We start from the raw sequence: 13,805 nt of genomic DNA on the forward strand, positions 1-13,805 counted from the left end.
AAAACGCCGTTGATTGGTCTAATTATATTTAAGTATTTTTATTGTATTTTTGTTTATTCATAATCATTTTTATTTATTTTTTATAAGCTGCGTTGTAATTGTTATACTTTGTATTATTTTTCATCTTGTACAATTTTTTAATTTTTTTCTTATTTTATTGCTATAGCTTTACTTTTCTATTAATTTTAACGGAAACAAAATTGTAATGTTTCAATAATATTATAAGTAATTGTAAAATATTTAATTCTAGATATCGATTTATAAATTGGAAAAAAATATTAATCGATATATTTTACACAACCCTGAAAGAATCCCTAACATACTGTCCAAAATATAAGTGATACTTTTATAAATCATGACGTCAGATTCGACGGATCCGGCATTTTTCGCTAGAATACCTTAAGCCGATGTATCGGATTTTGGTAGTCAAAGGGTGGAAAAATCCGATGGGAAGCTCGGGTAGCCGACATTTAACAGAACGTGTGATCCAGGTCCTCCTTCAAGACGACCCTCACGCAGTTCTCATTAAATAAGTGAGAACTACAACAGCAGCGGCTTATCCGCATTCTGCAGATTGATATCACAAACTTGCTTTTGGTTATACCCAAATCATAGATTCCCTACTAGGTAGCTACTGCCGTACTTCGTATTATGGATAACACGTAACTATAGTGGGGAAACTGGCGCTCGTGTAGGCAACACCGAGGCGTGAACCACAACACAAATGTCACTTTTGACATATCGATAATAATCTAGTATTATTATGGGAATCTGGGATGCTACTCCCGTCTGCATTAATTAACTTTATATGGATATTGAATACAGTTTGAAGACATCAATAAGAACCATGGCGTAGTACACCTTTCCATGCCAACTTCAGGCAATCGTGGAAATGTCGTAAGTAACGAGATTGTTTGCCATTATTTATTCTGAACCCGAGCTATGCAAACTTCACCGTACTCCACCTGGAGTCTTTCGATGCTTTTATATTAAAGAAGAGCGTTTTATGTCATTTTTAATTTTCAACTACCTGATATACATTTAAAGCTATTTTTCTATTAACTCACACAAAAGGATACGACACAGAAAACTATTAGGATATTGTAATGGAGCATAATTATTGGTATTTCGCAATGATCCGTAATGATTTTTGTGCAATTTATGTTTTCATTTCAATTATTCTTAATGTAGAGAGTAAGGTCTATTTTACTTGAAATTAATCTACTAAATTTCATTGTACAGCTGAACTTGAACAGAAAATTTTTTAATTTGCGAATGTTCATGTCACTTCCATGTCAGTAATCGCATCAATGATATGAATGTGACATCGTATTGACAACTTATTGATGGTCTCCAGGGGACTTGGGAATGTATGTAATATGTAATTCCATTTAATAAATAAAATGGTATAGCGACAGCTTCATAATATACAAGTTTAACTGTAAATAACATATTGGTACTTTGGGAATGCATAAAAATAAACTCTCAAATATATGCAATCTGTTTACCTAAATAAAATTTATTTCTAAATCAATCAAATAATTATTTTTAATATAAAAAAATTATAATATACGGGACCCGCACAGGGTACCCTAGTTCTCCCGTCACGGCGGGTCATCTCAGTTTTTACCTCACCTCATCTCATCATCACGCCGCTTCTCCGCAGGGGTAGGCAGAGAAAATAGAGCGCCACACCACTCTGTCCTTGCAAACATCTCCTCATACATACCCGCCGATTGTTACGACTCCTAACCTGACCACTTTCAAGTATTTGGCATACCTGATCGTGCCATGTTTTTCTCGGTCTTCCTCTGCTTCTTTTCCCACTAACATTCGCCTCATAAATTTGTTTTACCGTTCTTTCCTCACTCATTCGTTCTACATGTCCAAACCATCTCAACACACCTTTCTTAATTTTATCGATAATGCTTATCTCAGCTTTGCATTCCTTCCTTATTTCACTATTCGCACATCTATCATACATCGTTTTGTCGCACATTCTTCTGAGAGATCGCATTTCGACTGCATTCAGTCTACTTTCATCCTTTGTTTGCCAACTTCATGTTTCACTTCCATACATTAGAGTTAGAACCAGGACTCCGTTGTGCACTGCCAGTTTAGCTTCTCAGTTTTTAATAGTCAATAACTATAAAAACAGTTCAGTAATAATGCTGGACCGATAAATCTTAGAGATTTTAATATATAAAATTTGTATTATAATAACCTATTAGTACGGTATCGAATATACCTCACTATGATTCAGGCTAGAAGATCAGTATTTGGGTTGCGCGGCAAGTCGGCACGGAGCGTGGACGCGGCGCAGCGGGACTGCGGGGACCTGCTGCACATCGGGCCGGCGCTGGCGGGCGCAGGGGGCGCGACGGGCGGGCCGCGGCGCGCGCTCGGCCCGCGCGCGCTGAGCGCCGCGCCGCCCGGCCCGCCGCCCGCGGCCCCCGAGCGCCTGAGCCTGGACCGGCGCGGGCTGAGCGCGCTGCCCGCGGCGCTGTGCGGCGGCGCGGACGGGCCGCGCCTGCTGTCGCTGCAGCACAACCTGCTGAGCTCGCTGCGCGGGCTGTCCTGCCGGGGCCTCGTGCTGCTCGACCTGTACGACAACCAGCTGCAGGACATCGCTTCCCTCGACTGCCTCTCCTCCCTCCGCGTGTTGCTCATCGGCAAGAACAGGTGCTCGCTCTCGCCTCTACCGCTACCGCCGCAGTATAGCGCAAGGGTTTGCAAGTGTGTAATTTTGAATGTCCGTTACAGGATAAGAAAGATAGACGGCCTGGCGGGAGTGTCGGCCAAGTTGGAAGTGCTGGACTTGCACGGGAACCGGATCACCGTGGCCAGCGGGCTCGCCGGCCTGCGGGAGCTCAAGGTGCTGAACCTCGCCGGCAACCAACTCCGCTCCGCCGACCTGCGCGGCCTACCGCAGCTCCGAGAACTCAACCTCAAGAGGAATCGTCTCAGAATGCTTTCCGGATGCGACGGCGTTCCCAAACTCCAGAAACTCTTCCTGAGCAATAATGATTTGCAGAGGTATTTCTGTTTCTGCACGTACTTATGTAGCACATTCGGTTGTTGTACAAGAAATCAGAGGCCCGGGTTTATTTCTGGATAAATTAATTTAATGAATTTTATCATTTAAGATCTAAGATTCATAATGCTCTATTTTTAATTCATATTTCAATTTTCATACATTTGTATATATGTATACGTATTTATTATCTTATTCGAGCGGGCGAGTCAGGGCGTCTCGGCGCTACTATCCCCGAGCATGGTAGAGTGTATGAAAGAATACAAATTTATCAGTGCCAGGCTCATGTGGATCTCCTTCAAGATTGGAGTCACTAGTATCCTTATCGTAATAGGGTATGCTCCTGTGACTCACCTTCTTAAGATGTGAAACGAGAGTTCTGGGATAGTGTAAGAGAAGTGCTGACAAATAGAAGATCGAATGAAAGAGTGATTCTAGCAGGTGATTTTAACGGATGGATAGGCACTCGGAGGGATGGCTTCGAATCAGCCTTAGGTATGTTTGGTGATAACAGAACGAATGGTAATGGGAATAGTCTGCTTGAGTTGTGTCTGGAATGGAACCTCTTTATTTCGAGTACTTTTTTCTATCACAAGGGGATCTATCATTATACATGGGAGAGAGGGAACGAAAGGACCATAATCGATTATGTTGTTGCTGACTCGAGATTGAGGAGAAATACAATCGATACGAGAGTATTCAGAGGGGCTGTAATGGAGTCGGACCATTTCCTCATCGTATCGAGAGTAATTCTGTTCCGTGGATGGCGGTCCAGGAACAAAACTGTTCCGGTTTCATCGAGAGTCAAAGTTGAAAAACTACAAGTCTATAATGTAAGTAAAACGTATGCAAGGGAAGTGAGTGAAAGTTTGAATGTAAGGAATATGGATATGAATGTAGACGATACCTGGGAGCACATCAAATCGTGTATGTTTGAGTCAGCAAAGAGTGTATGTGGAGTTGCGATCCAAGGTAGAAAAAAAGGAGATGCATGGTGGGATGAGGGCATGAAAGAACTTGTCTCTGAGAAGAATAATGCTTGGCTAAATATGGTAGCAGTTAACGATGTTAAGAGTGAACTTTTTAAAATAATGAAAGATCGGTATAAAGAATGTAAGAGGAAAGTAAAAATGGGAGTAAAAGAACGGAAAGATCGTCTAAAGAGAGAAGAAGGTATGAAAAAGTCAACACACTTTCAAGAAAACATTAAGCTTTTCTGGAAAGAGGTAAAGAACGCAAAAAATGAGACTGAAAATGGAGGTATGAAAGTTATCAAATCAAATGATGGTAAAATATTGACGAATGAAAGTGAAGTGAAAGAAAGATGGAAAGAATACTTTGTGGAAATTTATGAAAGTAACGGTAATGTCTCCACCGAGACACCAATAGGTGTGAGTGAGGGTATGGTATGTGAGATAAGTATGAAAATGCCTTAAAATAACAGAAATAACGAATGCCTTAAAATTAATGCGGAACGGTAAGGCTGTTGGGTATGATAATATTGCTAGAGTTTGTAAAATGTGGTGGACTGACCACCCTTACATGGATTCACAGACTATTTAACCTGTGTCTTGAGGAAGGATACACACATCTGGATTGGAGACGGGCAGTAATCATGCCTCTATTCAAGGGAAAGGGATCTCGCACAGAGTGTGGGAATTATAGGGCGATAAGCCTGCTAAGCTTTGTCGGTAAACTCTATAGTAAGATTATAATTGAAAGAGTTAGAATGGTGACAAAAGAACGGATTTGGGATGTGCAAGGTGCTTTTATGAGTGGAAGAGGTTGCGCAGATCAAATTTTTGCACTACGAATGCTGACGGAAAAGTTTTTGGCTAAAAATCAGAAACTCTTCTGTGCTTTTGTGGATTTGCAGAAAGCGTATGATAAGATTGATAGGATGTAATTATGGAGCGTGCTGGAAAAATATGGAGTAGATAATAAACTAATACAAGCAGTTGCTGCAGAGCGAGTATACGAGTGAATGGGGGCATTACATCATGGTTTGCAATATCCAAAGGCGTAAAGCAGGGATGTGTAATGTCACCATGGTTGTTTAACCTTTTCTCCGCGTCTTCAATGTATGCGAGCAACACTCATACGCGGCACTGTTTTTAGGGAAACGAAAACATTTTTTTTAAACCGTACGCTGTCTGTCAAATTAACGTTGTATAAATATGTCAACCGACACCTAAAGTATTTTTTCAAATTATGAAACCATCTTTATTTTATTTATTTTCGGAGAAATAAATAAATAATGACCCCGCATACTAAAAAACATACCTCTCGGCCTGGCGCCATTTTTTGTCATCAATCTGTCGGTCACTGCGTCGATCGTATTTCTCGCACTTGAGAAACTCGACTCGCGGTAACACTAGCTCCACTTATGATTTTAGGATTTATTACACTAAGATAAGCTAAACACTAGGAAAGTCATTAATAATCAACTAATAGTTTATTCTTTCATGATGCGTATAGAAGCACGTTAGGTGACAAAGGGACACATCACACTCGCAACACATTACTCTAGTCATTTTACGTTGCCCTAACTCGGAGCAGATTTTATATCTACGAAATGGAGTGATTTTTTTTTCTGTAGATGGAATCGTTCGGGGCATGTGTTTTAATAACTCATTTTTGAATGACACTCTGCTTTCCGTATCACATGACGTGCGTGAAGTTGAGGGAATGCTTTAGTAAATTGCGAATATTTATTAATAATTTGGCGGATAACATTTAGTTGAAATTCGGCAAAGACAATATTTTTCGAAGTGACAGATTTAAATAATGTTTATCCATTTGATAAAAACAAATCGATTACATATCCTCTATTTCTTTTTGGGACAGGTTACGGCTCTCCATTTTTAATAATATAAACTTAAAATATATATCACAAGGCACTAAATTTTCGAACAATAAAAAACACAATCTTCGTAATATAAATATATCTTTATATACGTATTTGCGTTATTAAAAACAGGAGTTTATTGCGAGTTTCTTTAATCGGATTTTTTACAAATAAAAAAAAAAAAAATATACTGTATTTTTTCAAAAAGTTTTCAAATATTTTGCAAAAATAAAAGCTAATGCAAAAAGGACAAAACACTCCTTCACAGATATTTAGCAAAAGTCTCCGAGAAAATAAAAACAAATAAAGGTAAGTAAGTATTCCGGAATAAAGGTACACCGCGAACCGAGATTTAGTATAAAGTAACAGAAAGATAATGCATATATCCTTACTGACGCATAATCCACTTCAAAACTACGAAATTTGCGCGCGCCACGTAGCGGCCAAAAGTTGAACTATTGGGCAATCTCACAGTTCATCGGAGATCTGATTTTTTTAAACTAATTTATAAATGTTTAGGAGGTATCTCGTAAGATGTCACTTAAAATATGCTGAGAGCTTGTGTTCAAGCAATTTTCGACCAAAAATTGTATGAAATGGTAAAGATATAAGGGCCAAAACTCAGCGTCACCTATAGGTGCCAGCCGCGTATGGGCCTTGTTCAGCAAATCACCTCTAGATGCCAAGCGCGGAGAAAGAGTTAATCTGTATATGGACCATTGTATGAAAAAGATTTTAAGTGTGGGAATTGGAGCGAAAATGATAAATATAACTGTTAGTTGCTTGCTGTATGCGGATGACGCCGTACTGCTAGCGAGCAGCGCGGAGGATTTGCAACTAATAGTGTCAAGAATGTATGATGTATGTATGGAAAATGATCTGGCAATGAATGAAAGTAAATCAAATGTCATGGTGTTTGAAAGAGAGAAAGATATGACAGAATGCAAGATTATCGTGCACAATGAATCCCTAGAACAGGTGCAAGAATTTTTATATCTAGGAAGCATGTTCACAAGGGATGGAAAAGTGGATAAGGATATTGAGAGAAGAGTGAATACAGGGAATAGAATAAATGGTGCTTTGAACAGAGTGATTGCAAATAAGAATATGTCCATGGAAGCCAAGCTAGCGGTTCACAACGGCGTGCTGGAACTGACACTAATGTGTGGAAGCGAAACATGGAACTGGCAAAGGAAGGACAAAAGCAGAGTGAACGCTGTGGAAATGCGCTCCCTCAGACGAATGTGTGGAAAATCAGTTTTCAAATTGTATGACAGAATTAAAAACGAAGATATAAGAAAGGAATGTAAGGCTGAACAAGGAATAATTGAAAAGATTAGGAAGAGTTCTTTACGGTGGTATGGACATGTGGAGCGAATGGATAACGAGAGAATGACTAAGAAAATATAAAAAATATGTGGCGAATGTGAGAGGGAAAACAGAACGAGGACGATTGAAAAAGACTTGGCACGATCAGATCAATCAGAACCTAAAATCTGGCGGTGTCAAAAGTCTGCGTAATCGGACGGCATGTATAACTAGATGTATGGACGTGAAGGAGGCGAGGAGTGTATGTCAGGACAGAAGAGTGTGGCGTTCCATCCTCTCTGCCTACCCCTGCGGCGAAACGGCGTGATGGTAGTAGTAGTAGTAGTAGAAGTATTTATTTTAAATTTATCTGGATGTTCCTAATATATTTTTCATATCTACCTCCTGCATCCTCGCTGTACTACTTATTGAAAAGCTTCTAAAATAAAAGCTTTGCGGCTCATTATTCCCTCAAAGAAAAAGTAAAATAAAACGGTAAATTAAACCATGTAACGTAATATTTTATTGTTATAGTGTTGAGGACATCTCGAGTGTAGCGATGGCGACATCACTCCGGGAAGTGACGCTGGACGGCAACCCCGTCGCTCTCGGGGGAGACTGTGTCCCCTTCCTCGTTTCGTCTCTCCCCACTCTCGCATTCATCAGCCAGATGCAAGTTTCCGAGCAGGTCCTGCCGTCTACTTACTCCTTCGCCTGATTTCATTCTAGAAAACCGAATCCCTATAGTAAACATGTTTTCTGTCAATTAACAGGTTCGCCGGGCTGCGATGGCGTGGAGACAGAATAAAGAAGCTAGCACTAATATTGCTTTCAGTGAACTCGGAGAAGAAGCCGATGCCAACGCACGCCGGGAGCAAGTTATATCTAATGCGAGAACCAACTGGGAATTATTGAGGTATCTGCTTACTATTGAAATCATTCACTCTGACTGACATTCCGTCGTTACATTTCATTACAGCTGACAAAATATGAAAGTAAATACTGACTTTGAATTTTTCCAGATCCCAAAGCAAGTGCCTTACTTCGCCTACCACACCATTACTTAACAATATTAACTCATCCACTGAGTTTACTTTCGACCCTGTCGGATTACCTAAATCCGAAACTCCAGATTTAATCAAAACTACTAATTTTCCGTTTTCAAAGACACCTTCTAATCCAAATTTTAAAAACACGGTTAAACAGAATGTGGCCAACGGTTTTGGGGAGAAACGTGTAAACTTTTCACACAGAAGTGTTTCCCAAGACACGGATATTTCTCACTCCACCTCCACTAGCAGCGAGCTACTGAAGCTCCCTCCGATCCTGGTTCCCATAATCGACTCGTTAGAGCACCAGAGGTTGACTTTAGGGGGTTTGGATATGTCGGAGAAGACTGTCGGCAAGGTCCTCAAGCGCTGGGAGAGTTTGTCCAGTATGGATCCTGTTATGAATTCATCTCTTAGTTCTTTACCTACAACGACTAGTGAAAGTGAATCCGAAATGTCCAAGAAAATGCCGCAACGTAGAGTACAAACGGCTAATAAAAAACGAGCCACTTTTGCAAGCAGCAAATCTGCATCCATATCTGATAATCATGTCAAATTTCCGCTTAAAAACAGATCCATAAGTGATAATAGCGAAAATATGAGTATCCTTTCGGCCGCCACGAACTTAAACTCGACAATGACAAACTCGTCTACCTCCGGGAGTGAAGCGGTCAACCGGTTCGGGAAGAGGGAAGCGCTATCTCGTTCCGGAAGCGCCAGGAGTCGATACATAAAGAGCGCCACGACGTCGCGTAGAGCCGTCACCAAACAGGCGCCGAGTCGACCCGTCACGGCCAAACCGAAGGTGGCCGGAAAGACCCCGGCAGAAAGTACTCCCTCGCACGATCCCATCGTAAAGGACAGAGAACAAGGTGGCGACTGGTTAGTAGAAGTGCGCGGCAGCGAAGCCAGTCTGTGGGGTCTCGGAGCCCTCAAGCGCCTGGAGAAGGGATGGCCGCCCGCCGAAGGAGTCTCTACCTTGCACTTCCACTACGTCAGCTTTGCGGACATCTGCTCCAAGCTGGCCACTATCAAGCTCAGGTTTTAATGATTTTCCCCATTAAAAATTATATTGAACCTTTCTGCACTAGTTATCTAATGACAGAATAATTCCACGTATAGATTCCCCAACGCGGTGCACTTGACATTCCGCGCGTGCGGACTGGCGGTGGCGGGGCAGCTGGGTGCGCTGGCCGGCCTGCGCGGGGTCTGCTCGCTGTCCATCAGCCGCGAAGGCAACCCGCTGGCGCTGCGCCCCTGGCATTCCTACGCGCTCTACCGCCTCGCGCACTGGGGTCTGCGCGCCCTCGACCACCAAGAGGTATACTCTCTCTCTAAATATACCGTATCAGAATGTAAGCTTGTCGAAAGCTATGGAAAGATCACTTCAAATCCGACACGATGCCAGTTATCTACAGTAGTGTATATCCATACTACCATGTGACCGTGGCTGCTTTCTATTTTAAATAAAGGCTATCCGCATATACATGAAGTAAAGCCCATTCTGTGACTCTGCAGAATAGCGTCTTTATTTTAAATTTTTTAATAGCGCTTAATGTTTTTTTATTTTTTTATTTGGCACCAGGTGACCGAGAATGATATAGCCGCGGCAAACGAAGAGTTCAGCGGACTGAGTGACGTAGTGCTTTGGTCCCTGCCCGACTCGCTGCTGCAGCCGCTGCTGTCTCGGCTCCAGGGGGAGCGGGACGGCGGAGCGCCCAAGCAGGGCTCGGAGCGGGACGGCGTGGCGGCGCGCCGGCGGGCGGCGGGCGCGGCGGAGAGCGCGGCGGGCGACGCAGACGCGGGGGCGCGCGCCTGGCTGTGCAGCGCGGACCCGGCTCTGCGAGACGTAGTGGCGCGGGAGGCGCTGCAGTGGAGACGCAGCGCCATGTCGCAGGTACGCCGACACACTGCGCCAGTTAGTAGTACGCAAGGAACGATGACAACTCCCCAATGAATGTACAATATTCCTTTCCAGGAGGAGGTCGTGCTGCGTCACCGCGGTCGCGCGCACCTGTCGCGGGTGCTGTGTCAGGCCGCGCACGCCGCCTTCAAGCTCCGCCTGCTCCGCAGACACTGGCCCTCCATCCTGCTGCTGTACCTGACGCAGGTACTGCGGGATTACTCCAGGATGCCGCAGCACGTGGCCACGCACATGAAGGAACTCAACGCCCAACTTCTCTCGCAAGGATCTAGCAAGAAGTAACATACTCCGAATGGATATTCTCCCGGAATTATTCAGTTTTTGTCGGGTGTACTGATTCATTTTTCAAATGAGTTTTTCCACTGTATTACATGTACGTTCTTTATATGGGGTTTTCCAATCATTCGTGATTTTATCGACGTCTCTCAACCGATGTTAAAAATGTACTTTCCTCATGAATGCGGCAAATATGGCCATTGACTAGAGCAATGGGTTGTCTGTCGATTAATATACCATTCTTTCTGTTAACATTATTTTATTAAATCACTGTCCAAAGCGTTGTCCAAATAAGACGCATAAAATATGATTATTCAGAAAATAATTTAAAAAAAAAAATACATTCTGTACATTAGCATGATTAATCACTGAGAACCGCCTGTGAGGTATGTAGTAAGTAGTGGCGCTTTATGGATTATTTCAAATGATTATGCATTACATACTACTAAGAGAGAGCTAAACTACTGAACTTTTTTCTATATTTTTTTTTTAAATCTATTTTATTTCCATCCCATTTCGTCTTTCATAAAAATGTCATTAAACCCGAGATGATGAATATTCTACCTCGGTGTATGTTTATTCAATCAACAAATGGACGAGGAAAAACAAACCGATTGAGTCATTGTTTAATATAATGTAATATGGTTCCCAAAAATCCAGCATCTCTAGTTCATTCCCTTCACCGATGTCACCATTAAATCATTGTGGATTTTTTTCATGCGAACTAAGTTACAAATCGCATAACGAGACAATCTCATTATGACGTGCTAGTAAAGTGTTAATCTCTCTTTTATAATTAACTGTCAGTAATATTGGAATTGTTCGAGATCTTTTTAAATAAGGTATTTTTTTACTACTTGCGAACTTTAAAATAATGCCTTAAAAAGAAAGATATCGTTATACCTTCGAGTTTTGAAGGAAATGTATTTTTATTATATGTATAAGAAAAGCACTGATTGAAATTAGACTTAGAATAGCGGCAATATGCGATAAACATTTTTTATGCTACCAATTTTGTATTTCCCTAAACGACTCGCACTTGATTAGACTATTTGTAGGCTCTGGTTATTATATTATTATATTATAGCCATTCCAATTTGTTACGTGATGTTCTAGTGTTGTTACGATGTTACCTTTATATTATCGTGTTTACCTAATGTGTAGTATTGTTAATAAGCTAATTACCAAATAGATTTCATAGACTCTGTGATTTTTTACTTTGTACAGGGATGAAACACTCATTTCCGATACATATTTTAGTATTAGTCAAGACTTATAATCGTCATTCAGACTGTCAATATTTACTTTTGCCCGTCATAGTAAATACTACAGTAGACAACTTTATCAGTAGCAGATGTCAAATTTCAATGCCGCTGATTTTATTATTAGTGATTAATATATGAAATTTGAACTCAGGGAAAGATAAATTGATTTACAATCAATTTAATGATTCTTAATGGTAACCAAAAGTGGCTTCTAAATCAAATTGTTTTTTTATGAAATTATATCATTAAAAATAATAAACTTATTTTTCGCATGTAAAAAAAGTCATTTTAATTATTAGCAACGAGTTATTTTTGTCTTACGAGTGATAAATTAATGAATATATGTATGATAGTCCCAAAATAGGTGTGTTGTGATATGATGAATATGCATCATTACTTTACAGTGCCTTTGAGGTGATAATTCAGAAAAAAGGCGCTTAACAAAACATCTGTAATTACTATTGTAACATAAGATCAATTACTTATTCGTGTTCTAAGAGCGAGCAATTTACTAAACCACGAATTGTTACGCAAAGTTGAATGAAAAAACAACTACAGCATGTTCAGAATAAACAACCAAACTAAGGGAAGATTCATCGAAGGGATACCCTATAAAATTTGATTTCAGAGGAACCAAAAAATACCTACCACATAGTGTAAGTAGGTTTCTGTATTTTATGTTTGTGTTCATTTATATTATTGTTGGATCGAGTTAATAAAAATATATCGAGATTGATGAAAATAATGTAATAGAATAACCCTCTAGCACTGCCTATTGAATTCGAATTTGAGACATCCTTTGTGGAAAATAATATGTTACAATTATTACTTAGCAAATAATGTCATTATTTATACAATAAGCTTATTTATCTACTAATGAACTGTGAGAACTACCTTAATTGAATGCGGAAATACATACATTATGTCAAATTATATAACCTAGTCATATAAAAAGGGATAAATTACTACCCTAGTATAAAAAGTTTAGTACCCCTGACATGTTCGCCATCCTTGATGTACTGAGGTCTTCATAAGCGTCATGTATTACCAAATGTATTGGGAAACTAATTGTTTGTTAAGTTCCTCCGAGTGGATAATAGACCCTGTTATTATATCTGCAACCAGACATAATAATCCAAAACAACACTATGAGCATCTAAAGGACCTCAATATCAAACAATAAGAACGCCAGTTATTTGTTATTTGAAAACATCCGGTTTTCTTCTGTAGGTACACGGGATAAGTATCACTATAAAAATAAAAGTAAAAATTGCTACATTGACTTTATTTGACATTTGTTTATCGAGATATAATAAATATTATATACATATTCCAGATCTTGTTTTATTTTTGCAAAAAAAATTCTGTTCAAAGTGGACATCTACATATTGCTTAGGAAACGACAAATAGGCGCCGAATAATTTTGACACTCCTAAGGGATAAAAACCCGCCAATATTGAGAAAACAATCTTCCATCGGGTATTGCAGTAAGGCCCATAGTAAAAAAATCAGTATCCAATTTAGTTTTTTATATTGTATATTCACAATTATTTTTTAATAAATAACTAACCAACCACCGCAAAACTTCCCTGCAGGCGTAGGCGGAGAGAATAGAACGCCACACTGCTCTGTGTACGAAAAATTTATGCCTCTTCCACATCATGCATCTCCATACATACCCGCCAATTATTTTGACTTCTAACCTGACTGACCACTCAAGTATCGCTTGAAAGTGGTCAGGTCAGAAGTTTAAAGCTGCCAGTTTAGCTTTGGATAATAGGCTTTTATTTTATTTTAACTGATTTCAGTGAACTGTCCACCATATTTCCAGCATTCACTCTGCTTTTAGTATCTTTATCAATCTTTTTATCCCTAAAAAACATACTTCCCGAATAAACGAATTTACTTATTTAGAAAAAATTCTTCATTCACAGTTATTTTAAAGCCAGATCTCTTCATTTCTTTCTTAAAATTATGATTTTGGATTTGTTAGCATTCGTCAGCAAATCATTATCCTTGAACGTATTATAAACATTTTTCTCTAGCTCCTGCAGGTCTTCTCTACTATCGGCAAGAATCACAGCGTTGTCAGCATATAAAT

General features: G+C 40.0%; 1 protein-coding gene across 1 annotated transcript; it reads left to right on the forward strand.

Moving 5' to 3' along the window:
* Positions 1-719: 719 nt before the first annotated feature.
* On the forward strand, positions 720-13,039 carry LOC148302669 (uncharacterized). The gene is made up of 9 exons (XM_088271216.1): positions 720-897; positions 2,264-2,682; positions 2,764-3,036; positions 7,725-7,878; positions 7,964-8,106; positions 8,213-9,280; positions 9,362-9,560; positions 9,825-10,136; positions 10,218-13,039. Exons 1-9 carry the CDS (start codon positions 868-870, stop codon positions 10,443-10,445), a joined length of 2,826 nt encoding a protein of 941 aa, XP_088127342.1. The 5' UTR covers positions 720-867; the 3' UTR covers positions 10,446-13,039.
* Positions 13,040-13,805: the final 766 nt, after the last annotated feature.

The sequence above is a fragment of the Brachycentrus maculatus genome, unplaced genomic scaffold (assembly GCF_059751285.1).
Source record: "Brachycentrus maculatus isolate JH-2025_06_01 unplaced genomic scaffold, ASM5975128v1 h1tg000421l, whole genome shotgun sequence".
NCBI lineage: Eukaryota > Metazoa > Arthropoda > Insecta > Trichoptera > Brachycentridae > Brachycentrus > Brachycentrus maculatus.

What these genes read in the sequence shown, in the direction of transcription:
- LOC148302669 (XM_088271216.1), top strand. Translation starts at nt 868, where the DNA reads ATGCCAACTTCAGGCAATCGTGGAAATGTC. An exon ending in CAGGCAATCGTGGAAATGTC is followed by an intron (nt 898 to 2,263) that starts GTAAGTAACGAG and finishes ACTATGATTCAG; the next exon opens with GCTAGAAGATCAGTATTTGG. An exon ending in ACCAACTGGGAATTATTGAG is followed by an intron (nt 8,107 to 8,212) that starts GTATCTGCTTAC and finishes GAATTTTTCCAG; the next exon opens with ATCCCAAAGCAAGTGCCTTA.